General features: G+C 50.3%; 2 protein-coding genes across 10 annotated transcripts in view; one reads left to right on the top strand and one right to left on the bottom strand.

The window, feature by feature from the left end:
* Positions 1 to 20,052, bottom strand: part of Vsir (V-set immunoregulatory receptor) — an 83,444-nt gene extending 63,392 nt beyond the window's left edge. For 2 of the 3 annotated variants that reach the window (NM_028732.4, NM_001159572.1), the window contains exons 1-4: positions 19,800 to 20,052; positions 8,636 to 9,061; positions 7,909 to 7,959; positions 2,595 to 2,702 (exon numbers count right to left, since the gene is read on the bottom strand). In NM_028732.4, the coding sequence (NP_083008.1) occupies positions 2,595 to 2,702; positions 7,909 to 7,959; positions 8,636 to 9,061; positions 19,800 to 19,881 (667 nt within the window). In that variant the 5' untranslated portion in view covers positions 19,882 to 20,052. Of the gene's footprint in view, positions 1 to 2,594; positions 2,703 to 7,908; positions 7,960 to 8,635; positions 9,062 to 17,489; positions 17,576 to 19,799 lie in introns of those variants that run through there. The other variant, XR_380449.3, reaches the window with a different exon arrangement.
* Cdh23 (cadherin 23 (otocadherin)) overlaps positions 1 to 27,588 on the top strand; it is a 393,766-nt gene that overhangs the window by 329,611 nt on the left and 36,567 nt on the right. The window lies entirely within an intron of this gene.

Here is a 27,588-nt window from a genome sequence, read left to right as displayed (position 1 = left end):
TTGAGACTTGCTGGATGCTTTTGGTTGCTACTCTGGGGTCTGAGTGGATCAGTGACTCCCCAACTGTCTCATCCTTTGGCACTTTGACTTCCTAAGCCCTAACAGCTTCTGACATCTTATGCTTCTGTCATGAGTCTGAATGGATTCACAGAATAAATGGAGGATTTTCATTTGAAGGCAGAGTAATGACTTGAAAATATTCGCTTTAGATGATAATTTTGCTTTGTCTTTTGTTGGTTTTGTTTGTTTTGCTTTACTTTTGAGACAGGGTCTTACTATGTGACTCTGACTCTGGCTCTGGAACTCACTATGTAGACCAGGCTAGCCTCAAACTTACAGAGATCCTCCTGCCTCTGCCTCCTGAGCGTTGGGATTAAAGGCGTGCACTAGAATATAGATTCTTATTCCTTTCCTGTTACTGTACATGGCACATCCTTACTCTGGGACAGGACAAGGCTTTTTTCTACACTCAACATGGCATGAGTGTACCCCATTCCAGTCCATTGTCACCATGGTGCTCTTCTCTAAGTCCAGGTCATGTGTTTTCCTGGGACAGAGGAAAGTTTGCAGCCAGTGCTTAAAGTGAGGGTGCATGGAAGAGATGAACTGGGATCTGTCTATAAGACCCCACATGAATGGCATTCTGGCCTGGTAAAACACACACACAAACACACATATTCCTGCACATACTCATACACATACATACACTGTTACATTCATACAAGTATGCACACTCCACACATATATACACAGGCACACACACACACACACTCATGCACATACTCACATACACACTCATACCACACTCACATACATACAAACACATACACACATACATACACCCACACACATACTCATATACATATGCATACTCTCACACATACACACAAACATGCACACACTCACATACACATTCATGCACATATGTACATATGTACATTCTCACACATAGTCATACACATACACTGTCACACACACACTCACATACACACTCACAAACACATATACACATATACATACATACACCCACACACATACTCATTCACATATGCACACTTTCCAATATTCTCATACACATACTCTCACATATACAAACATACACACATACATTCATGCACACACTCACATACATACTCTCACACATGCTGACATGTATACACTCATACACACACATACACACTCATATACCCACTCATACACATACACACCCATACACACATTCATACACGTGTGTGTCACGTACACAGACAGACACACACACACATATACACACAAGCCTGTGCATGCACGCGCACACAAACACTTTCCTCCAGCCATCTCCATTCCACTAGATCCCCTGAGCAGAATGGAAACCTGCAGAGACCTTGCAAGAAAGGCCAGACCCACCAAAAGCCTGGGGGAAGCCTCTATATGTGCTTGTAGCCCCCACCAGAAAGGACTGCTTTCCAGTTCTTGTCCCCTGATCTGACAACAGGCAGTGCTAACAGAGTGGGCAAAGGGAACAGAAAGTGCCCAGGAATCTCTCCAGAGCCTGGCCTCCCTGACTCTGGGAAGAGGGACTAGGTGGCTCTTCAAGCCATTTCTTCCCAGTGCAGAGCCCTGGGTTCCTCCTTCACTCTGACCTGTCACCACTTTGGAGACGTTCACAGGCAGGCTGTAGCAACGCTGGAATTAGATGGAACAGTCTGAGAGGAAGGGTGAGGTGGCCACAGCCCACTGTGGGGCTCCAGGCTGGGCCTTCAGGAAAGAGGGGAAGGGGAGATGGCAGGCTGATTGAGAGGTGAAGGGGAGGCCAGAGGAAATCTGGTATGACCTAGTGACAATGGTCCTTCCCTCAATTACCTTCTGCAGCTTAGCAGAAGGAAGAGGCTGGGGAGGGATGTAAGAGCAGAGGACTCCCCCCTCCAGACCCTCACCTCTCAGAGAATGCAGACTGAACAAGGCTCGTTAGGAAAGGCCAGTGCAGACGAGAGGCACCGTCACCCAGCAAAGGATGTGATTGGTATTTGTAGCCTGGCTCTACTGTTTATTTATAGTGTGTTTCATTAGGAAAGTTAGGGAACCTTCCTTAGCCTCAGTTTGTCCATCAGTAAAGTGAGGATAGCAATGTCTCCTATTTGAGTTGCTTTGGTGACTAAGTGAAGCCCAGAGGTAATAACAGGACACAGTTTCTGGCAGGGTAGCAAGCCCCCACCCCCCTGCAGCTGGGAGCTACTTCAGCTCTGCACTCAGTGTCCTGCGACATTCAGTTAGTTAAGTCACTGAGCCTGGGCTTTTATTGCCCATTACAAAACAAACCCACCCATAGGCTCAAGCAGGTCTCCGAGAGATCTCTGAGTAGAATCATCTTTATAAACCAGTTTGAGTTAACCCCACCCTTCTGGGTTGTCACCTATTCATTGGCATGGAGAGTGCCAAGTCAGCCCTGACTGGGTACCAAAGCTGGCAGACATCAGGCCCAGAGAAAGGCACACGTAAGCCCTTCTCTCATAGCCACAGAGCCAGCTCCTGGCAGGAAGGGTGGAGAAGGACAGTGCAGCCCTCCGGTCCTCCCAGCCACGAGCCCCATCACCATCCTGGAGGACGGTACTTACGGCGGTGAGAGGCCACCTGTCTCTGCTTATAGACCAGCAGCAGGATAAGGGGGAGGCAGAGGATTCCCACGATGCAGGCGCCGGTGGCCAGGGCCGCAGCCGTGATGCCTGTAAGGACAAAAGTAGTTGACGTGAGGGTCCCCTTCCTGCCGCTTCTCCTGAAGGGAAACTGAGGCACGGAATGACCACAGAGGCTCAGGAAACTTTCATAAAGCCTGCCTGATTTCAGTTCTCTGTACTCCAAGGAGGCACCCGTTGCAGAGAAAGCTTAGTTACTACCATCTGGAGCCCGGCTCTTAATGGGAAGAGAATGACGAACTGGTGTAAGCACCCCATGGTGTGTGCCCTTTCAGAATAGGGAGGATGAGAGGCCCAGGCAGCAGGGCCCCATAGCCAGACCCTTAGTGACCTGCAGAAGCCAGGGAGGTCTAGTGACCTCCTTGTGAAGACAGCCTTGTGTCCCTGATCCCACGAGGCACAGGGAAATGAGGCCTGTTGCCCACGACAGAAGCAGCTCCAAAGAAGAGAAAGCAACCCCCCATCCTGCCTACAAGGGAGAGCTCGACTATCCTGGACCTCAGAGTGTCCACCAAAAGGCCCTTCATACCAAACGCCAGGGCTCAAGACCAGAAGGAGCCTGAGCAACGAAAACAGATTAGAACAGCACTGTTGCACAAGAGCTACTAACACTGAAAGATGGATGTCTTACTGCAATGAACAAAAAAGACTCCAGCCTCAGCTGGCATGAGGCACACAACTTTAATCCTAGCACGGCAGAGACAGAAGCGGAGGCTGGTGGATCTCTCTGAGTTCAAGGCCAGCCAGCCTGGTCTACATAGTGAGTTCTAGGACAGCCAGGGCTACATAGACAGACCCTGTCTAAAAAATAAAACAAACCTCAGTCCATCCTTTAAGGGATCCTTGAGTTGTCTTGGGTGAGGCCCCCCTGGAAGTGTGGCGATCACACACACACACACACACACACACACACACACACACACACCACTGCAGGAGGATAAAATTTGTACCGCTTGGCTAAATGTATAGCCCCACCCAAGGTCCATCCCAGCACTTAAGGCAGGGGGAAGGCTAGAGCAATGTCATTTTTGTTTTATATCTTTAAATAGATGAAAATAAAGGCACACATTTAAAAATACTCAAGGGGCTAGAGAAGAGGCTGAGTCCGCAAGCAAGAGGCCCCGTGTGTTTGACTCTCCAGGTGTGGTCACATGTAGCTGTAAACCCTACTGGTGGGGGAGGTGGACACAGGAAAATCCCTGGGGATCAGCCCTATCACCTAACTAACTATAAGCTGTAGACTCAGTAAGAGAACCTGACTCATTAACGTCAGGAGAGAGCAATTAAGGAATATCCCCAGTGTCAGCCTCTGGGTACAGAAGTATGTACACATACACACATGCACACACAGTAATGTATACACATATACAAAATTCAAAGCTCCCCTCCTTCCCCACAACCTGGGTCCCCTCACACAGTCCTAACCTACCTAGATCTGGTCTTGTCTTATGAGATCACAGGAGAACCTTGTCCCAGCACCCAAGCACAGTTTGGACATCTCTGCCTACACAGAGACCCACCTCACTCTTTCCAGAGCTCTGTTATACACAGCTTTCCCAAAATTGACGGAGACATCCCTGTCTGGTGGCAACATTGTTTACTTCCGTTTTCAACAGTCCTCTTTCTGCAGCAAGAACCCCTTAGGCTCAGATCTCTGCTCACCCAGGCAGGACATCTGGACCTAAACACTTAGCATTGCAGCACTGAGCCAGAGAGCATTGCCTGTGTGCTTTCTCCCAGACTGTTGTAAAACTGTCTCAGGAAGGGCCATGTCTCTGCATGAGCCCTGTGTCATGGGGGCTTGCTTTATTTCAGTCCATCTGCTGACTCCAGGAGTTTAGCTGGGAACAGATGAGCCCTTGGAACCACAACTAGCGTAAGCCCATTTCCTTCCCAATTTGAACCTTTCTCTCTGCCAAAACATGGGTAGGATCTCTTGTCATAGGATCGGTTCACCTCCAGAGAGCTCTGGGAACCGGATGTGCCTTGGTCTTTAAGCTGCCTCTGCACTTTACTTGGGAACAAAGGCCATTTTTATCCCACTGTATGCTAAGCAACCTGGAAGCATAAACACGCTCCCAGTGAGCGATACGAACCCGAGCAGACCTTTGGCAGGCACTTTAGAAGTACCCATTGGTATGGAAACAGGACCAATTGCTGGGTGGGTTGCAAAGGAAGTTGCAATCCACAGTAAAGCAGATTCCCTGCAGGTTTTAATGTGGCTGCGCTTGAACGTGGGATATTGAAAGTAAGAACAGTCTGTAATTCACACTGTTCAGAGTGGCTAAACTGCATCCTAGGACTTTACTGTGGGCAATCTGAGAACTGGCTGCAAACGCTCTCGTCTCTCTTCCCATTGTTACTAAGCAACGTGTGGTGCAGTTAGCCAGGTGCTCACAAGCTGCCTTGGTGGTTTGGCCAGGACCTCCCTGTCTGACCCTCTGGTCTGCCAGTGGCAATTCTGCCCTCTATGAGCAGAGCCTGCTCACTCACAGAGCCTATCTCCTTATATGCTGCAGTTCTTGTCCAGGCTATGGTGGGACAGGCTCTGGAGGTGTATGTGTGGGCTCAGCTGCCCTCAGAGGCTCAGGATTCCTTTATAAAGCCAGTCCGACTTCAGTTCCCCTTACTCTAAGGAGACACCCATTGCAGAGAAAGCTTAGTTACCATCGGGAGCCAGGCTTTTCCTGGGAAGGTGATAAGACACTGGTGTAAGCAGTTGCCAACACCACCCCAATGGCATGTGCCAGGCTCTTTCATGGCAGGCAGGCTGGGGAGCCTCAGCTTGCTCAGTCTATGTCCAGGGCCTGCCGGGTACCCTGTGGGTATATGCAAAGGAGTCTGGGGAAAGTGCCTGGCATAGCCTGCCACATTAGGGATGGGAGGGGTACAGAGTCAGGCTGCACAGGCCTGCCCTGATCTCAGGGGAAATCCAAAGCCCCGTGGCAATGCTATCAAACGCCAGGCTTCTTCCCTTACTTATCCCTTACACTTCCTCTTACCTGAAACCCACTTGGACTTTTACCTAGTGTGATGTAGCTACTCTTCCGTAAAATAACATTTAGCCACTCAGACAGGGACTAGAAAGGGAGAACCCAAAGATCTCGTCTGGAAGCATCATTAATAGACCCAGGGAATGCTGTGGTTGAGCTCTGAGAGTTGAGGCTGGAACTCAACTCTCAAATTTAATGAGCAGTATAGAATAGTTCTCAGCGGCTGGCCAAGAGGCCTGTTGAGCAATGGCATGGGTGGCCAGTGCTAAATACATTAAGAAACGCAGCCATGTCTGCTATCAGTTCCCATCCTGCCTTGGCACAGGAGTGGATAAGCTGCCCTGAGTCATTAGGTCTCGTGTATATCGGGAGGAAATAGGAGCCCACGCCTCCATGGTGCTGGAACTGTTCATGGAGACTGGTGGCTGAGAGTTCACCACAGTCTTCCCCTCTTCCTACTGTTTTGTTCTCCAGCTTCCTGGGCCTGAGACACAGTGTGTTTCCCATCCCCGAGGCAAGTGCCTGGGTAGCATTTGCTTCCCTGTTAAAGTTATAGTTATTCCCATTCCTCAATGGAGAAGTGATGTGGGAAGTAATAGAACTACCCAGATTCTCCACACACTCCCAAAAGTGCAGCACACATGTCATACATGTATATATATACATACATATATATGTGTGCGTGTGTGTGTATGTATGTGTATATACATATATATGTGTGTGTATATGTATATAAATATATGTGGGTGTGTATATATATGTATATATGTACACATATATATGTGTGTATATGTATATATATATAGAGAGAAGATGTCTAATGTCTAGACTACTAGAATATATATTAGATATATATTATATATAATAGCTATGTATAGTATATAATATATTAGAAATATATATTACTGGAGCCAGGAATATAGAAGGGGATATCAGGTCATCAGAGTCATCCGCTGCCCTCAAGCAAGCAAGTTCTTTTGGACCTCAACAAACCAATTCGCTGGACAGTCGCTCAAGGAAACAGGAGCCAGAAAGAGATTTCCCAGCCCCAAGAACTGGGGAGGATTTAAACATCAAAACCCAAGGATGGAGGTGTATGGAGAAGAAAGACTAACCCACCTCGGAGGTCAAGTTCAAGGCTTCCACCTCACCCTTAGAGTCTCAGGAGCAGAAAAGTCCCCAGCCTCCTCAGCCCGAAATGCTCTACCATCTTGTGTCTCTGTTCTCAAGACTGAAAGCGTGTGGCTTCTTTTCCAAAAGTTCACACCTGGGGTCCCAGAAGTTGGGAGGCAGAGGCAGGAGGACTGCTCCAAATCTGAGGCTAGCCTGGTCTCCGCAGTGAGTTCCAGACCAGCCAGGCTCTCCCTGAACCTCATTTCCCTGCCCAGGGCATGCAGGCAGTAACAGAAATAGCAGTTTGCCGAGACAGGTTCTTGAAGAAGCAGCAGGACCAGGGTGGTTGCTCAGAGTGAAGGGACAGAAGAGGATGCTGAGAGAGGAAGTGAGGATGGCATGGTGGCTCAGTGCTGAGGAGACACCTCAGCACTGAGCCACCATGCTCAGCAGGGTGTGTGGCAGAGGGGCTTGATCCAAAGGTCTCACCACCACACTGCCGTGGCTCTCATTCAAGTCAACAAATCACGGTGGAGTGGTCGGTTGGGTTTGAAAATACAAGTAGTTTGAGTAGAAAGTCGTCTTGGTCATTGAGGTGGGGCTTGAGTTGAGGCTGTAACTCAGTTGTCCCCATTCTGGCACAAACCCTCATGTTTGTCTAAAGGCTGGGATCACAATTTTTCCTTCTGCCTTTCCAGGGCCTAAGCAAGGACTGGATCACATTGGATGCCTGACAAACCTATGCGACACAGCCCTCTTTTCATAGAAATGTTGGGCACTGTGAAATATATCCCCTTGTCTACTATATATATATGCCATAGGGCATTCTCAAATGAACCTCTATGTCCTCAGCTTCCTTGAGAGCCAAGCCCTGTAACTCACCCATAAGGTTTCTCTCTGGGCCAGCACCAGGGCTGACAGCCACCCTCTGCTCTGCCAGAAAACCTACAGTCTAGTCCCTGCTGTGCCATTAGGAAGTGAATGTGTGTCCCCTCTGCAGATTGGCTGGCGATGCCTGCTTCACAGAGTGATCAGTGACAGGTAGAGGGGCTTCTGAGGCCACAGTCAAGAAAAGACAGGGAAATGAGGCAGCAGAGAGGGGGATGGGGATCTGCAGTGAGAGTCCTTACTGTCACTGTCCTGCTCATTAGACGCCATGCATGTGGACCCCGAGCCTTTGCCTGTGGGAACAAAGAGAGGTCTGTTAGGTGAGTGTAAGGCCCATGAGGTTGCAGGGTGAGTCCAGGCTAGTGACTTCTCTTGCCTTTCACAGGAATGCATGCTAATGCCTGCCTGGCAGTGCTCGCCCAGGGGAGTCTGTACATCTGTGTGCATGTCTTACATTCTCAGATGGACAGACACACACACACTCTCTCTCTTCTCTCTCTTCTCTCTCTCTCTCTCTCTCTCTCTCTCCCTCTCCCTCTCCCTCTCCCTCTCCCTCTCCCTCTCCCTCTCCCTCTCCCTCTCCCTCTCCCTCTCCCTCTCCCTCTCCCTCTCCCTCTCTCTCTCTCTCTCTCTCTCCTCCCAGCCGTTTGGCCAGGATCAACTCAAACTCAGGACACATTCAGTCCCCCATTTGCCTGCATTTTTTCACAAGCACTGACACTGTAGGTTCAGATATACACACCCTCTTACATTAAAAAAAAACAAAACAAAAAAAAAAAAGGTCACTCTGTCACAAATAGACACACACACAAGATAATCACACGTCTGCACCCCACATACATGCACCCACTTCTTACACGAAACTAGTAGTCATGTGGCAGGTATGCAGACACCTCTCCAGCCCCACCGGCCTGCCTGCCCACCTGCCCTGGACTCCCAAGCCATGGCCACCTGTGCAGAATACCTCACCTGCCTGTACCTGTAGCTCCATGGACCCGTAGAACCGTTGTTCTGGGTGGTGGTTTTTTAATTCTATCACTAGACAGCAGTAGAGGCCGCTGTCCCTTGGGGTCACATTGCGCAGGGTGATAGAGAAGTTACCGTGGTGGTCAGAAGCTAGCTCTAGCCCATGCTTCTGGGGCTGGTCATGGCTGGCGTTGGCTTTCAGGTGGCTTCCGTGGTGCTGAAGGTGCTGCAATGTGAAGTTGCGTATGGGCCGGTGTTCTTTGCACATCTGGACCTCGCCTCGTGAGCTGAGGTACCACGTCTTGTAGATGGTCACATCGTGCCCTTTGGACACGGGGCCCAGAATCCTGCAGGTGAGGGTGGCATTCTGTCCCTCGGGACACACATAGAGAGAATATGGAGTGGTGACCTTGAAGGCTGCTACCAGACCTGTTCAGAGAGAAGAGCACCCCTGTCACCTGCCTGAGTGAGCGGCACTCCTCGCTGCCCTCCAGATGAGAAAGCGTGACTTCAGCCTCTTCCCTTGCAAGCCAGACCCTGGGCAAGCCAGCTGATCTGAGCCTTGGCCTCTTGCTTAGTAACAAGACCCACATGGGAGAAGCCTCCAGGCCTCCCAAGTGGGAGGGGAGCCAGACAAAAGACAGGCCAGCCAACATGGGGCCTTCTCCCAAGTAGAGCATGAGTCCCAGCCCCAGCTCCCTGGCAGGCAATGGCCCCACCTTGGACAACTCTGTCCTGCACAAGGAGCAGGTACAGAGGAGAATGAAAGGCCTCAGTCTTTGGCCACGCTGAGGGGTGCCAGCATCTTCTACCCACCCCCTCTCCTCATCCAGGCAATGCCTTCTTCCGTAGCCTCCTCCCAGAGCACTAACTGAATGCCCACACAGATGGGGCCAGTGCCTGGTACCCTACCTCAGCTTGACAGCCAGGGACCCAGCTGAGCAAGCAAGCCTGCATTAAGGACCCTGTGGGCAGAGACAAACCAGTGCCCAGTTTTCAGAGACTTGGGAGGGAGAAAAAAAAATGCCCTTTAGGGCTGGGCATGGCCCCTCCCCCCGGGTCTTTGGACTTTGAGTGAGAATTTAAAGGCGAGCATTTCGACTTAGGCACGATGGTAGGGGAAGCAGGGAAAGTCGAAGCGTGTGAGGGACAGGGATGAGGAACGCGTGACAGGTCCTCGTGTTCCGCACCCGCTACCCACCCAAATGCAGTCCTCTGCCCTAAGCAGATAAAGAAGTCCTCTTGCCTACCATAACCTCGGCTCCCACTGCCCTACTGCTTAACCTGATGGTTCACCCCAGACATACTATGTAGCTGAAGATGACCCTGAATTGATCTCCCTGTCTCTACCTCTCAAGAGCTGAGATTATGAATATAGGCCAGCAACCCAGTTTAAAAGGCACAGAGTCTCAAACCCAGGACTCTGTGTATACTGGGGAAGCACTCTACCAGCTGAGCCATATCCCCAGCCCAAGTTCACTCTAGAGACTGGAATATGAGCTGGACACTCCGTTCCTCTAACTAACCACGTGAGCTGTTTTCTCCTCTCTAAGAAGAAAGATGTTCACGGCAGCACGGGGTAGGAGGGGAGGAAAGATGGGTATGCTGAGGGCTCTGGTCACCACAGCTCAGCATTGCTCTGGTTTTAACTGATATTGCAGGGGGTACGGGAGGGCTAACAGGGAAAAGGTTTAGAATATAAAGAGATTACAAATGGAGGGGCAGGGACGGGGTGGGGGCCAGTCACAGCTCAGCCAGAAAAATATTTGCCTCAAAACCATGAGGATCCAAGTTTGGACTCTTAGAACTCAGGTAAAATTCTGGAGATGTTAGAACAGGTCTGTAACTCCAATGATGCTGAGTGGGGCAGGAGAAGCAGGTGGGTGCCTAGAATTCGACTGCCAGCTAGATAGACCTGGTGAAGTTCCAAACAAATGAGAGACCCTATCTGTCTCAGTTACGGTCTTACTGCTGTGAACAGACACTATGACCAAGGCAGCTTGTAGACAACATTTAATTGGAGCTGGCTTACAGGTTCAGAGGTTCAGTCTATTATCATCAAGGTGGGAGCATGGCAGCATCCAGGCAGGCATGGTGCAGGAGGAGCTGAGAATTCTACATTTTCATCTGAAGGCTGCTAGCAGAAGACTGGCTTCTAGGCAACTAGGATGAGGGTCTTAAAGCCCACACCCACAGTGACACACCTACTCCAACAAGGCCACACCTCTAATAGTGCCTCTCCCTGGGCTGAGCATACACAAACCATCACACTGTCTGAAAAGGTAGCCAGAAGACCTACCACCAGGCCTAATGACCTGAGTTTAACCACATGGTGAAAGAAGAGAACCAATTCCTGCAAGTTTGCCTCTGCAACATGCCATGAATTGTACATACACACATGCACCCACACACAAATACATACATATTTTAAAAGTCTAACAATGATAACTGAGGTTGTCCTCTGACCTCCATACACATCATGACTGCGCATGTGCAAGAGTCTCTCTCTCTCTCTCTCTCTCTCTCTCTCTCTCTCTCTCTCTCTCTCTCACACACACACACACACACACACACAGAGCCTACGTGTATTGAGTGTACACTCTTTTGACTGCCCCATCCATAGGTACACCTGGACCCCCCCCCCCGTCTGATGCTCTCTGCCCTCAGAGCCCAAGACCCTTAGAGCCAGGCTGGGAACCCCCAAAGCTCTGACAGCTTGGTTGAATGCAGAGAGCAGCAGCTCGGTGTGGCTTTTGGAGTTGGAGCAGGCAGGGCTGGAGTCCAGTGACACTGAGTCACTAGGCTGAGCCGCAGACTCATTGGAAGACAGAAATAAAAACATCAATGGAGGCCGGTGGGTGTTACAGCCAGGACAGGAATCATTCGCATGACTGTCCTTAAAGTATTCTCTCTGCAATTCAAGAAACAGGCAGATACTAGCTTCAAACTCTTTGTCACAAAAATATGAACGACTAGAGAGAGCTGATGCTCTAGTACTAGAGGGCTTGTGTGTGTAAATTACAGTAGGAAGGTCCCAAAGAATGCCTGGAGGAGCGGAGTCTTAGGGCTACAAAGTAAGGAATACAGACATTCCGGAGCCAGTCGCCAGCTCTGCTTACACACAGAGAGAGATTTCTGGAATGTTGTTGCCAAGGTGAGCTGAGATTTCAGACCATCTTTGGTGAGATACGATCTCCTTTTCAGGCAGAGACAGGCCCAGGAAGGGAAAGTGGTTTGGCTGAAGTTGTAGCAGGTCTAGAGTCAGGGCCTGAACCATAATTACCTCAAGACAAACAGGCTTCCCAGAAAACTGTGAGATGCAGGGATGCCCAGGCGTGTGTGGTGCCTGTGACAGCCAGAGAGAGTAGGGCTGGAGCCTTCCTGTTTCACAAAAGGAGACCAAGTCCATAGACAGAGTGAAGCAGCTTTCTGGTTCACCATCCCACAGCAAGGGACCACTGGAGTACGGCTTCAACCCTGGCATGGACCATTGCCAAGCTGGAAGCCCACAGAGCCCCTCTAGCCTTCAGACCTTGCATCTGACCCCTAATATAGGTGTTTTCCTTTGTTTTGTGGGGTTGCTGACTTGAAAAGGTATGGATTTATGGCTCGGGGAGTTGGCGCAATGCTTAAAAGCACTGGCTGTTCTTCCAGAGGACCTGGGTTGAATTCCCAGCACCCACGTGTGGCTCACAGCTAGCTGTCTCTAACTCCAGTTCCAAGGGATCCCCGATGCCCTCTTCTGGCCTCCTCAGACATGGTGCACAGACATGTACTCTGGCAAAACTTCTGGACACATCAAATAATTTTTAAGTGGGGATTTGATGTGAACAACTTGACTCCCAGCTTCTCTTTACAGCAAGTAGCTGGTTTTGTCCATGGCAGCCTAGAGGTTCCCTTACAGGCCTGTATGGACTAGGTATGGTCACTAACCCATGGCTCTAACAGAGACTACCTACGGCTACCTAGGGAAAGGGGCTTCCCAGACATCCACAGAAGGAACCAACCCACAAAGAGTGGCAATATCTCTGCCCTAACCCCGTGGCCATTGGACAACTATCCCAGTCCCCTCTCTCCTCTGTTCAATGGCTCCTGCCTGAGAGACATTACTGTTCTTGCAGCCAAATTTAGTTCCATCAGCCTTTGCCCAGCCCACAGACCCTGGGGGCTGTCAGGAGGGCAGGTAAAGCAGTGGCCAGGCCTGCAGCGGGTTAAAGGCGGCAGGACAAGGGGCAAGATGCTTAGAAACAAAGGCAGGAATGAGGTGGGACTCACATGTAGCATGAGTGTTTCTGAAACTGGGGGTTGGTGTTTGGGGTGCCAAGCTGAGAACCCTCAGAGCAGAAGCAATGGTGTTTCAAGCTCAGGCCTGCACCAGAGCAGGGGGAAGGGATCCAGACCCATTTCATTGTCAAGGGACCATGGAGAGAGCAGAGTTCAGAGAGAGCAGGAGAGGGGGTGTGGTTCCATTCCCCAATACATTTTTCCTGAGTTAGGGGGAAGGGGAAACTGTCCTTGGATGGTTGAGGTTGGGTTGGAATGTCAGAATTTAGGATTAGAGGCCTATGAGTAAGCAGAAAAGACACAGGGTTTGTTCTGACGGAGAACAGGAGGGCCAGAAGCATCCCTTATGTCTGAGGCTCAGAGCAGCCTGACCCTGGGAGGACACTCCAGGGCACAGGGTTATGGGAAACAGTGCACAGGCATACAGGCATGCAGAACAGCCTGTGCACGCACACACACACACACACACACACACACACACACACACACACACACACACACACACTGTTGGGCAGCATGCAGCCTGGCTGGAATTATAATTACTTGGCGGGAGGATGTAGCTCATTGTCAGCTGCTGATCCCATAGGCCACCTGGGTTATTGTCCAGGAGAGCAGGAAAGTGGGTGGGGAGGAAGGCCCCTGGCTCTAGGGTAGCTGAGTTCACGTGGGACAGGAAAGTATCCCGAGCCCTGGCCTGAGCATATACCAGTGAAGAGCACTGCTCTTGGGGACAGGTCCCCTGCTTCCACCTGGCCCTACTTGCCACTAAGACTGCCCTACACCTGCAGGAGGGAAGCTGTGAGCTAGGAAAATTCCAGATCTGGAGACTGGATTCTGTCCTAGACAGCAAGATTCCTGGTCCCCGGGGCCTCCTACGCTGGCTCGTAACTACATGAACCTCTGCAGATCCCACCCTTCTCTGGGCCGCTTTACTCTGCATCTGCAGTTAAGGGAGTCCCATGTCCTGATGCCCTTGAGCTCCGCTCTCAGGTCTATGAATGTACACAGAGGCCCGAGGTGTCAGATCTCCTGGAGCTGGAATTACAGATAGCTGTGAGCCACCTGACATGGAGGATGCTGGGAACCAAACCCAGGTCCTCTGGAAAAGCAGCAAGTGCTCTAACCACTGAACAACCTCCCCAGACCCCTCAGAGTCATTTCTGATACGTTGGCCACTTTATCCTGATGTGGGTATAATCCCCAATTCCATATATTTTTGTTTTAATATTATTATTATTATTATTACTACTACTGCTACTATTATACTTCTGTTGGGTCTTAGGGATTGATTGCCTGGTTTTTGTCTTTTGAGCCTTTTCCCAGCTGGTTTAAAACACAGAGGATGTGCCCCAGGGCAAAGGCTGAAGCTGGAGCCCAGGCTGGTCTTGAACTTGTGATCCTCCTGTTTCTGAGTCCCCAGCACTGGGACTATAGGTGGATGTACCATGCTATGCCTCGTCTTCTTTTTAAAGATAAGACTGACTGGAGAAATAGCGACTTGGTACAGGCCACACACACACACACACACACACACACACACACACACAGAGCCCCACCCCCACCTTGGTAGCTGAATGGGAGACCCACACTTTCAGCCAGGGGGCAGACAGGAAGAGCTGTCCCTCCAACCCTGCTCCCCTAGGTGGGCGGAGCTAACGTTCCATCTTTCCACTCTTAGGAGGAGTTGACCCAGAGCTGACCCCCTACACTCAGAGCTACAACTATCCTTTCCTGCTCCTCACACCCAAACCAAAACATTCTTTCATTCCAGATATTTAGCTCAAGGCACAGGCTGTGGAGCTCAGAGCCCCCTGAGGGGATCATCCATTCGTGATGCTGGCGACAGGTGGCACACAACCTCTGGGGAAAGTTTCAAAGGCACTCTTAGCATCCTCCCTAGTCTTGTTTTGGAGACTCACCACACATCAGGCTCTGTGGGCATACAGGGGATGGGTGTGGACAGACTTTAGTATTGTTTTCCTTGACAGGCGTGCTAGCTTTACCCACAGTCACCAAGGCAACACACCAGTTTTTGGAGGTGGGTCCAAGCTTGATTGGTCCGGCTAGGAAGGCCCCACCCTCAGACAGCTGAGGTCTGTCCAGCTGCTGGCTTGCCAAGTAAACAATTACTTGACTGTCTGCCTTTACTAGCCTCACACTTAATGAAAGAGAGATGGGGCTCTGGCCTTCCAGGCATGGGAACTAGTCCCAGCTCACAGGCCCCGTTTCCCAGGATCTTCTCCAGGTGCATGAAGGGGAAAAGCTGGGCTCTACCTTTAATGCGATGTCAGGGACAGAGGGAAAACAGAGGCATCGTCCAATCAAAACCCGGAGGAAATGCCCCCAGGGTGAAGGGTGCAGGCTGAAGCCAGCAGGTCTCTGTGGAGGCTTCTGGGCTAATGAGGACAAAGGGTATCTCAGATGTGTTTATTGATCCCTGCCCCAGCAGGAAGTGTCCATTCATATAGACCAAGGAGGGTGGGAAGGGGAAGCGGTTCTATGGGAGGAAGCCACACTTCCAGCGTCTTGGGAAACCAGCAGGCATCCAGTAGAGCCCCTAGCCACCAAGCCTCCTGGGGAGGACCTGGGCAGTGGGCCAGGGCCTTGGGGGAGGGGGGAGGGAAGGCTCCTCTGGAAGATTCTGAGACGAGATCTCTCTGAGGAGAACTCAACCCCACTGCCACTTCAAACAGGTCCTCAGGGGTCAGGCCAGGGAGACTTCCTAAGATTTCATTCCATCCATGCAAGGGGCTCACTTGGTGGTCATGTTCTAAGCACACACACACACACACACACACACACACACACACGGGCTTGTTTATTTAATTAATTCCTATGCTCGTGAAATAGGTGTTTGGGTTAGGGCACCAAATCACAAAAGGCAGCTGTCTATAGTCTCACAGAGAATAAGTCTGTGGACAAAATGTAAACCCAGGCCTGTTGCTTTCTCCAGAAACTAGAGGTAACCAGAGACTGGCTCCGCCTCCCTCCCACAGATGGACAGCTGACCTGGCCAATGAGGGCTCAGTTTGCCCGGCAGCTGTACTAACTCAAGTAGTTTTGCTTTTGATTTTATGTTAAATAACACTGAATCATAAAGAGAGGTGGCTGTTCCCATTTCAGTATTCCCTCAGCTCTGATTATGTCAAAAGGAAAGTCCTAGTTAGTGGCACTCTCTCCAAAATGTCCTGTTTTATTTTTACTTCATTCATTTCTATAAGAGACTGCAACAGCTTTTACATGCTGAGCCTTGTCCAGGCTAAGTTTCCAGCTAACGTTTAATTCCTCTATTTGGCTTGCCAATGGTGCTCTTTTATATGATCTATTTATGGCCAGTTACACTCATTTTCCACTTGTGACACAGACTTAAAATTTCCTTTAAAATTTTTTTTACTTTAAAGAAAAGTATAGATCTAAAGGAAAAACAGATACTACGTAAGGGTGATAAGCAAATGAACCCAGAATGCACTGAGGGGAATTACCCTCTCCCTCCCCCTCCTCCTCCCCCCCTCCTCCCCCTCCTCCTCTTCTGGGAGAGCATCAGCTAGCTGTAGCCTCTCCACTGGGCCCGATCAGCCTGATTGCTGCTCAGCTGAGGGAAGTGTGTGCTTGGAGCCCCATGATGAGGGAGTAGCTGACCTGGGGTCCCCTTGGAAGTTGAGACCCTCTATACAGAAGCCACAGGGAGGGCTTGGCTAGTAGCAAGAAGCAGCAAGTTCGTTACTGAATGACCTGTTGGGAGCATAGCATCCCTGGCTTCCCTCTGGAGGTGGCCAACAGTAACTAGTCCGAGTATGGAGATGGGATGTGAGTGACCCCCACAAGTAAGCACACCTAGGCCAGGCTGGCTGTGATGGTCCAGTATACAGGAGGCTTAGGAGGAGAACCTCTAGACACCCCTCTGGCCATTTCAGACTCCAGTCCAAAAGGGTAGCTAGAACCAGCCTGGGGATCCTTTAGATGCTAGGACTCTGGAAAATGCATTCCCAGTGATATTTCTCATGGCTCCTAAGTCCCGGGCACTTATCGGGGCTCTGTAAGGCAGAAGAAGCTCAGATGCAAAGCCACTAGTATGGAGTCCCCAGAAACCAGGAGATGATACACTACCAGCATCCCAAGGACCAGGCACCCTGGGAAGTCTTGCCTATCAGCTCCACACAGCTGTGTGTAAGGGGAGGCAGAACGCCACCCTAAATTACAGATGGAGGCTTGACCAAGGATGCTGAAAAGCTTGCCCAGCTCACAGACGGCCAGCTAAGATTTGAATACAGGTCTAACCATGAAACAGTTACGCTGGAGTGGAGGAAGCACCTGGGGTGCAGATAGATATACACCAGACTCCTTGCTTAAACACCAGGAAGGCCATGGTCCAAAAGACTCTCCAAAAGAATCCATAAGTATGAGAAGCCAGTGCTAACTTCTGGCAAGGCCACTGGTCCTGGGCAACAGTTGCTTTTGAGCCTAGGACCTCAAGTTTAATACAGCAGGCTCAGTCAGTACCAATAGTCCACATGGGCCCTGTGAATCCTCTGTTTTTCCTGCTTAGACCTACGATCCCGTATCCTGAACTTACAGAGGTGACTCCTTTAGCTTTTCTGTGGTTCCTCTTCCCTAGATCCACAGCAGCCTTGCAGCCTCCCAGCTCCGCCCTCCTTCATGTTTCTGGCCCCTGGGCATCCCAAGACAGCCAGCTCTACCCTCAGGCTGCTGGGTGGGGCTTAAGGATTTCCTAAGCGCTGACCACTACCGGAGCAGAGGCTTTCAGCACGGAGTTTACTCAATAGGGCCTTGCAGGCTTGTTTACCATGAAGGGGAAGACAGCTGCCCCTCTCTGGAACACCAGTGCTCCCATGTGAATGGGCCTCCTGGGTCAGACTAAGGACAGGCAGGGTAGTAACTTCCTCAAATCTTAGGGACACTTGTGGGGAAGAGGTTCTGTACCCCTTGGGGTCTGGGGCACCTGGTTCCAAAGGTAACCCCTGCCCCGCCCCCCATCAGTCCCTGTCAGGCCAGGAAAGGAGTGTCTTCCATGTACTCCAAGTGCCTCCTAAGCTCTGACTGTTTGAAGTCCCCCCAGATACCCCCTCCCCGTCTCACCCTGCCCCAAACACAATTCTTTTCAAGGTAACCCAGCCCCAATGCTGATGGGGGGGGGGGGGGATTCAGCCCCCAGGCCTCCTGACCAGGTCTGCTACAGGAAAGAGAAGGAAGACTTAAAGTATATGAGTTATGACTTAAAGTATAGCCAATGTTGAGGTCAGAGCAGCTCCAGGCTAAAAGTTTCCTCTTGTTTCTTTCCTGAAAGCCTCCTAGATCCCTGATTACCTCCCTGGGAGCTGAAGGGAGGCGGCCTTCAGCTCACCAATCAGCTGGAGTCAGCAAATGCAGTAGGCTGCGAAATCTCTTGGGGGGTGAGGGAGCCCAGCTCCCCCCAGAACCTCTCTGCTGCTGCTGGAAGTTCTGCAAGCTGCTGACCCTCTGCCCTGAAGCTCTAGGACTTAGTTTCCCAAATTGAGGCTGCTGACCAGAAAGCTTCCCATTCTAGTTAGGGTAGGGAAGAGGCAAGGAAAGGGGCCTAGTGGAGTCACCCGGGAGGAGGATAGTAGCCTGAGGTAGATGCCATACTGGCCTTCCTGCCTGCCACTGTCCTCCGTTCTTAGAAGCTATGCCCCTGATGAGCCTTGGGGTTGGGAGTGAAACATCCCCCGCCTGTATCGCCACCCCATCCCTGCCACAGGCTCTCTCCTGTGGTGAGGAAAGGCAGGCCAGGGCTTCAGTCTTCTGTCTATAGGGTGTGGGTGCCTTCTTTCTTATCAGAAGTCCAGGCCAGCCTCCCAGTATTGATAAAGAGTTAGTTCCCTGTCTCTCCTCCCTTTCAACCCCTTAACCCCTCTTCCTTCTTTTCTGATGCAGCTATTGGCTCCCTCTGCGGAGCTGAGCATTCCATCTCTGTCCTGACAATGGTGACTCCCTCTGGACCCTTCCTCTCCCCTGCCTTGCAGAAGCCACCCGTGCCCTGGGTTCTGAGCAGGGAAGTATCAGGCAGGCCATCTCAGGGGACCCACCTGTCTACTGTTTGGGCAACTATCAGGGTATCCTCCCCTTTTTCTTTGAGATCTTCACCGAATAAACAAAGATTGGGCTCTAGGGAGCCCCTGTGTCCCGGAACAATGTACAGATTGTGAGTCTGGACTTTGGAAGTGACATCTCCCTGTGTGGGGCTTCTGTGTCCCTGCCGAGGAGTTATCCAAGCTGGTTGCTGGGCTCAGGGGAGTGTCCCTCGTGTCTTTCTTACTCATCCAAATCAACTCCTCAGCTGTAATAAGGTTAAATGACAGAAGCCCACTGATCACTCAAACGGGTCCTTAGACTTTCAGTACAGAGCAGGTGACAAGCATGCTCAGATTCGGGAGTGTCCATCAAGACTCACACACAAGTGTCAAGGGGGATAGAATACCAGGGTCACAGCACCACACCCCCTAAGTCCTCTTAGACTCTGTTGCCAGAAGTCAGGGAGATGCCCCAGGTGTCAAAATGCACTCAGCAACCGCCATAGGACGGGGTGATTCTCCTCCGGCCCATCTCCTGCCTTGCAGAAGTTCTTCATGGCCCCTGCTCTGGACTCTCGGGTCAGGGAAGTGTCTGGCAGGCAGTCCCCAAGGGACACCCGTGCCTGCTGTTTTGGCAGCTGTTAGCAATTAAAGATGTGCCTGATGAAGGATGGAGACACCACTGCACCCTGCTGGGCTGTCCCAGCGGAGCAGCGGTAAGGTGAAGGTTACCGCAGGCTGAGGGGATTCAGGGCACTCCCATCCTGCCCCCTACACTACCGGGCTGTACTCCCTAGAGCTCTCGCTAGCACCCCACCGCCTGTTGATCTTACCTCTGGATGCAGCCAGGAAAATAGCAAGGAGCAGGGTTCCCCAGCGCGGGCTGCTGGCCTCTGGGACCGCGGGGACACCCATGTCGCCGTCGAGCCGGGCAAGAGCAGAAAGAGACTGCTGGAGTGCGCTTGGAGCAAGCGGGACTCCAGGAGCCCAGGGAGCCGGCTGTACACGCCGCTCGCTCGCTAGAGTGAATGCTGAGCCCAAGGCGAGGCAGGCGGCCGAGCAAGCTCCCCGCCCAGCAGCGCCCCCGAGGGGCGGCGGGCGGTACGGCGTCTCCAGAGCCCAGGGATGGGGGTGGGGAAGGGCTGGAGTTGCTGATAGAAGTGGCAAGTGTCCAACCAGCCACTTCCCCCTGTAAGTCCCGGTGCTTTTTAGAGATCGTGAGGGCCGTGCATACTAAAGTGTGGACCCTAGTCTAACCCAGCTTGCCTTGCGGTTCTCCTAGTCTGGAGGCAGGACTTTGGCTCCCTGTTCTCCAGCAGCCCAGGGTAGATGGGTGGGCGGGTAGGTGGATAAGTAAGGGAAATCTACGATGACTTTAGCAAGTGGGAGGGAGTTTGGCTCATTCTGCGCTTGTGTGCCCTGCAGCTGATACACCTGGTACAGTTATGTCCACCGGCTAACACACCTGAAACACGCGCAGGGCATGCACAAGCCCAGAACTTCCCAACCTCAGGACACGCTCCTGCATCTGTTGGTGTGCCCCATGGAACCTTCTCAGCCTCTTTCCCCCAGGGCTTTATCTATGGCTGGGCTGTTATTCATAGGCTCCCTTGATTCTGTCTTGCTGGTAGTTTGTTTTCAACATACTTGTGTGGAGTTTTGTTTCTGTGGGGTTTGTATTGTTTTGTTTGGGCGGAGTTTTGTTTGTGGTTTTTGAGGGGTTAGCTTTCTGAGACAGGATGCTGCCTTGTAGCTCAGGCTGCCCTCAAGACTCTTCTACCTCGCCTAATGCATGCTGGGATTGCAGGGATGCACCACCATGGCCCCTCTACAAACTCACTCCCATGCTGTCCTCCGGGCCCTCATAGGTATCTACACTCATCCTTGTACTTGCGATCACTTAGAGCTTGCTCCACTCTGTTCTTTCCTGGCCTGACCTTGGAGCCCCCTCCCCAACCCCTCCTGTCAGTGCTTCCTTCAGCCACAAGACCAGATCTGAGCTAGGAACCAGTAAATTCCTTACCTGAGTTCCCCTGCCCTACTGAGTTTTGAGGACCATGGCCTCCCACCGGTGTGTGTGTGTGTGTGTGTGTGTGTGTGTGTTTTGTATATATATATATATATATATATATATATATATATATATATATATATATACACATGAGAACACCAATGAGAACACCAGAAGATATATGTGTGTGTATACACACATTGTGTGTGTACTCATGTGTGTACACGTGTACATGTGTGTATGCATGAGAACCCTAGATTTTATAGATATAGATATAGTGTGTGTATGCTCATGTGTTTACGTGTGTACATTTATCTATGCATGAGAACATATATATATATGTTTACATATATACATATGTGTGTATACTGTGTGTGTGCTCATGTGTGTACATGTGTGTGTGTGTGTGTGTGTGTGTGTGTGTGTGTTTATGTGTGTTCCATCATCTCAGACTAGCCTTGACCTTCCTGTGTAACGGGAATAGTCTTGAACCTCTAATTCTTCTACCTCTGCCTACTGAGTGCTGGGATTATAGTGGATACCACCATACCCAGCTTCCCCAGTGTTGAGTCAGACATGGGGACTCAGACATTCTAGGCAAGTACTCTGCCAGCTGAGGGGTACCCCCTCCCCAGTGATTCTCTTCTTCACTCTGTTTCAGTGCTGGGCATTGATCCAGGGCCTCAGGGATGCGAGGCAAGTGCACTGCCACTAAACTGCATCACCAGCCTCCTTTGTCTCCTTTGTTTCTTTCTTTGTTTCCTTTCTCTTAACTTCTCAATAAGCTCCCCGGGAGTGCCTTGAGTTGATCACAGCCTTTCTATCACTGGCCTCTCAAGTATCTGAGATCGTAGGCCTGTCCCACCACACACAGCCTCCCAGCTCCCATGTGATCCAGTCCCTTATACAGGATGGACGTGAAAAGGCTGTCATCTGCACTGTCACCTGGGGGACAGACTTGAAAGTAAGCCCTGTCTAGATAGAATGGTAGAGGTTACCAATGGGGGCGGGGGTGACTATGTCTAAGGACAAGGATGTTGAACTCCTAGTGGTTCCTAGCTAAAGGTCAGAGGACAGTCCAAGTACAATGTCAGGGATCCAACTAGGGGCAGGGGGTGGGGGCTGGTAGCTATACATTGTAGATGATATGGGTGGCCTCTCACAGGCTCTATGGGCACACCCACTCTGGCTACTGGGTAAGAAGGACTACCTCAGGAGGATAGTCTGTCCTGTTATCATTAGGTGACCTTACACGAGTTTGGTACGGCTAAAGCTAGCAAACACCCTGGCATGAGAACCCCAGAAACTATCAAAACATAAGTCAGGCCCCTGAGTGTGAATGTGACCTTGGGACCCCATCTGGTGAGACAGCTTTGGGTCCTTCTTGGTGATAGAACAAAGAATATTCTCTTTTGCCAGAGAACAGCCAAGACAGCAGAGATGAAGTAGAAACTAGGCCCTCTTCCCACCCCAGCCATTCTCTGTAGAGTGCTTTCAGGGAAGAGCGGGGCACCTCCCCTATCTTGCCCCTTCCTCCCCCTGACACACACCCCAGCACTGAACATCCTTGGGTTGCACCACAGGAAGACACAGGCATTGCCCAAGCTGTGGGCCTGGCCCAGCAAACCTCAAGCCCTCCTAAAAAGCAGGGCAGGCTGGGGTGTGTGTGTGTGTGTGTGTGTCCAACTTCCTCCTCAGCTCAGAAGCCAAGGAAATCAGAGGGGAGGCAGACTAGGACGTGCGGGGTGAGGGGCAGTCTTGTTCAAGCCCCCTACCCTCCATCCCCAGCAGCCCAAGTGATGGTCAGGCTCACTCCCAAGGAATCGTCAAGGAGTGTGGGACAGTGGCCGTGAGGAGGCTGGACTCTAACCTCTCCTTACAGCTGGTGTTTGTGTCCCTTAGCCATGGCTGCAGGGACTGGGGCAGCGTGGGGCTTAAGCCGAAGAGGAGGAAGGCAAATGCTCTTTGGCCTTCCCTGAAGGTCATTGCAGTGTCACATAGCACTGTGCATTATGAAGAGAGATGTAAAAACCAGCCTGAACTGTGGAGGGCATGGGAGAGATTTCGAAGAGGTTTCCTGCCTGGAAGGAATGCTAAGGTCATTCTAGTGTCCTGTCTATTCCTGACTCGGTGTGAGGTCTTTCTCCATCCCAGTGAGAAATGTTAGCACAGGGCTTTCTCCCCGTCAAGTGCTTACCATCATTTACACATATTTATCTGTTCATTTATTTACTCTGTGTGTGTATCTATATGTATGCAAGTTCTTGGTGGAGGACAGAAGACAATGGCGGGAGTTGTTTTTTCTCCTTCTACCATGTAGGTCCCAGGGATTGATGTCAGGTGGTAAGGTTTGGTGTCGAGTGCCAGTTGAGCCATCTCGCTGCCCCCTCCCCTATCTTTGCTGCCTCACTAAAGATTCCTTAGGGACTCTAAGATCCAAGTAGTGTGTGTCTAACAGTGGGGTTCAGTCCACAGGACTACCCACAATAAGACTGAGCCCCAGAAGAGCTGCACTGGAAGGAATATTAAGGTCTAGACAGGTCCATTATTCACAGACAGTAAACACCCAGAGAGGAGGTGCCAACTTTAATGTCACACAGCTCCTTCTTAAAGCTACTGGCCCTGCCCACTTTGGTAACAGTCTTCAAAGCCCCTGTCCCCAGCATCCAGAGCTATGATCCTAAGCGTTCTCACCCCCTCAGGGGCAGTGACACCTTCTTAAGTCAGAAGCTTTTCCATCAATGTGCAGTTAGCTCCCGGGCCAAGCAGAACTGAGAACAAAGTTGCAGCCATGTTGGTCAATTACACTTTCTATACTACCTGTTGTTGGCATCAGGACCTCCGAAACCTGTGACATCACATAGGCATGGCCCACAGACTTGTTGCGAAGGCAACAGCCACCATATTCCCAGAATCCACTTAGCTCACCTCCCACCTTTACCTGTGTTACATCATCGCCCATGTCATCACCCATACATAAAGAAAGGTCCCCTAATCTCTCTCTCTTCCCCCCTTCTCTTTCCACCGCCACCTTGCCCCTTTTTCTCCCAGTAAACCTCTTACTCGTGGAACTGCTCTGGCCTGGCGTGCTATATTTGGACATGGGCCGCTATTCTAACACATCACCTGTTTTCCAGCCATCCTTGGCAATGGCCTGCTCCCATCCTCTCTCTCGCCCAGCCATCCTTAGTATTTCACAGTAGCCCCTAATCACAGTGCATTCGTTACTTTTGAATAGCTAAGACCGAGGGAAGGCTGGGCAGATGGCGCAGCTGGTGAAGTGCTTGCCAGGCATGTGTGAGGAACTAAATTGATTGGGCCCCCATAAGAAGTGGGACATGGTGGCACAGCATGGGGGATGTAGAGATGAGAGAATCCACAGGACAGTGGTGGTACACATCTTTAATCCCAGCACCTGGGAAGCAGAGGCAGGAGGATTTCTGAGTTCGAGGCCAGCCTGGTCTACAGAGTGAGTTCCAGAACAGCCAGAGCTACACAGAGAAACCCTGTCTCAGAAACCCCACCCCTCCCCCCCCCCAAAAAAAGAAAAAAAAGTGATGAGAGGATCCTTGGGATCTCTGCTCTAATCGGTGAGTACCAGGTTTAGTGAGAGACCGTGCCTCAAAAAATAAGGTGTAGGGGGCTTGAGCAACGGCTCAGTGGTTAAGAGCCCCGAGCATCTTTGTTTTCGATATTTAAATACACAAGAAGGATAAAATGGAAAAGCATCTACTTGTATGTTCAATTAACTTATAAGGTCATCTAACTTTTAATAATTTATTGCTAACCATGTATTTCAATTAAGACCCAAACCACTGATATCAGGAAATATGTCCAAGAGTTTAGGGTTTTAAAATTTTTAAATATTATTTATTAATTAATTAATTAATTAATTAAGTGGAAGAGTAACACACATACCATAGCACACGTATGGAAGTAAGAGGACAACTTGTAAGACTTGGTTCTTTTTCTATCATGTCGACCCCAGGCAGGGATCGAACCCAGGTCAGTAGAGCTTGGCAGCAAGTACTCTTATCTGCTGAGCCATCTTGGGGGGCCCCAGTAAATGTAATGGCTAAAATAAGTTTCTTAGGGCCGATGACACAGCTCCGTGTGCTTGGAGTGCTCAGTGCTGTGTGCGGTAGTTGTGTGTGTTGTAGGTTCCCCATCTTAGAGTGGGCAGGAAGCTCAGAGAGGGACGGAATGGGAACCGGGTATAAGCACCCAGGACACGCCCCAGTTAACCCTCTCCTTCCAGCTTGGCCCCACTTCTCAAAGGTTCTGTCTGTCACCTTCAGAAATGGCACCGTCAGCCGAGGACCAAGCCTTCCACATATGAACCTGTGGGGACATTTCACATTCAAACCAGAGCAAGTGGCTGGCTTCAGCCGAGCTCCCTGCAGGAGTAGTGTGGTATATGAAGAAAAGGCTTGACTCAAACATTTAAAGGGGGGACTCTTCAGAGGGGACTAGCGGAGCACCTAGAGAGCAGCAGTCACAGCCATGATGATGCACCACAAGGAAGAAGGATATGTTAGTGACGGTCCTTGTTGTGTAACAGAATGTCTGGCAAGAGGAACATAAGGATGGAAGGATTTATTTTGGCTCACCACTACAACCCTTCACGGCAAGGACGAGATTGAATACTGGGAAATTAAGGTAGCTGGAAACACACCCCTAACAAGGGCTTAGGGTGTGTTGAAATTATTGTTGTTGTTATTATTATGTTATCATTATGTTGAGACAGTAGGAGATAAGGCAGCTGGTCATATTATATCCACAGTCTGGAGTCAGAGAGAGAGAGAGAGAGAGAGACAGAGAGAGCTTTCTTTTGCTTTATTAGTCAGCCAGGACCCCAACTCATGGACCTGTGTGATCCACAGTAGGATGGGCTCTCTCACCTCAGCCCAGTAGATAAACTCTCACTGACACACCAGAAGCTTGTCTCCTCCATGATTCCAGACCCTTCCACCTTGACAGTTGTCCTGGTGGCTTCCTGTCAGCTTGACACAAGCTAGAATCTTCTGGGAAGAGGCAGCCTCAGTTGAGGGATTGCCCCCGTCAGACTGCCTGTGGGCAAGTCTGTGGGGCATCTTCTTGATTACTGATCGATGTGGAAGAACCCAGCCCACAGTGGGTGGTACCATTCCTAGGTAGGTGGGTCTGGGCTGTGTAAGCCAGTAAGCAGCATTCCTCCAGGGTCGCTGCTTCAGTTCCTACCTCTGGGTTCCTGATTGAGTGCATTGATTACACACTAAAGACATCACAGGAGTATACAAATGTGTCTATATCCAATTGAGGGGTGAGAAAAAAAAAATCTTGCTCTTGAAGTAGTTGACCAAGAGAGAGCTCAAGTTTGAATTTTCCACTTCTCTCTGTGTGTTTTCTTTTTATTTATTTATTTATTTATTTATTTATTTATTTATTTATTTATTTATTTATTGTAAGTACACTGTAGCTGTCCTCAGGCACTCCAGAAGAGGGAGTCAGATCTCGTTACGGATGGTTGTTATGGATGGTTGTGAGCCACCATGTGGTTGCTGGGATTTGAACTCCTGACCTTCGGAAGAGCAGTCAGGTGCTCTTACCCACTGAGCCATCTCACCAGCCCCTCTCTGTGTGTTTTCTGTCTGTCTGTAGTTGTGGTTGTTGGTCTGTTTGTTTTGTCTGTCTGGTGTGTGTCTGGTTAGTCCCTGTTGCCTAGCTGTTATGCCTGTGTGTTTTGTCTGTCTGTAACTACCTACTCTATATCCCTTTCTGTGTATAGATGTGTGTGGGGGAGAGAGAGACAGAGACAAAGAGACCTGTGTCTTTCTCTCTATCTCTCCCTAACAAAGAGTTTGCTCTGAAGAACATGGAAAACATGACATAAATATGAGAGATTCTGGCTGGAGAGATGGCTCAGTGGTTAAGAGCACTGACTGCACTTCCAGAGGTCCTGCGTTCAGTTCCCAGCAACCACACGGGTGGCTCCCAACCATCTGTAGTGAGATCTGATGACCCCCCTCTTCTGGTGTGTCTGAAGAGTGGCAGTGTACTCATATATATAAAATAAATAAAAGGAGAAGGTGTGTCTAAGAGAGAGAGAAAGAGAGAGATTCTTTAATAGAGATTTATGAGGGAAAATGTTATTAAAGAGACTCAGAATATCACTCCAAGCCACACAGATGTATCAACTTATACCCACATGTTGCTTCTAACATTTATTGGATATTTGTTGCTTAAAATTGCTTTTAACCTGATGGCTGCTTGCTTTCAGCAAATGATTACCACAACACACACGCACACACACACACACACACACACACTATTCTGTGTCAGGGGAATGGAAGAGTCTATAACTGAAGATTAAGCATATGCATTGGCTTTGGTTGTAAAAGCAGGTTGCATGGGAGAAATTCAAGACATAGTAGGACTGGCTCTGTGGTTCTCTTCAAGGCAAGTCAAACTTAAGCTGAGGATAGCAGGCTAACTACGAAGTCTTAGATGATCTCAAGGCATATTATTAACTTGGCTGCAAGGTCCACCAAAAGTACAGTCTCGGGCTGGAGAGATGGCTTGGTGGTTAAGAGCACTGACTTCTCTTCCAGAGGTCCTGAGTTTAATTCCCA

The sequence above is a fragment of the Mus musculus genome, chromosome 10 (assembly GCF_000001635.26).
Source record: "Mus musculus strain C57BL/6J chromosome 10, GRCm38.p6 C57BL/6J".
Lineage (NCBI taxonomy): Eukaryota > Metazoa > Chordata > Mammalia > Rodentia > Muridae > Mus > Mus musculus.
Note: the sequence above shows the minus strand (reverse complement) of the source record. Positions and strands in the feature narration are given on the sequence as shown.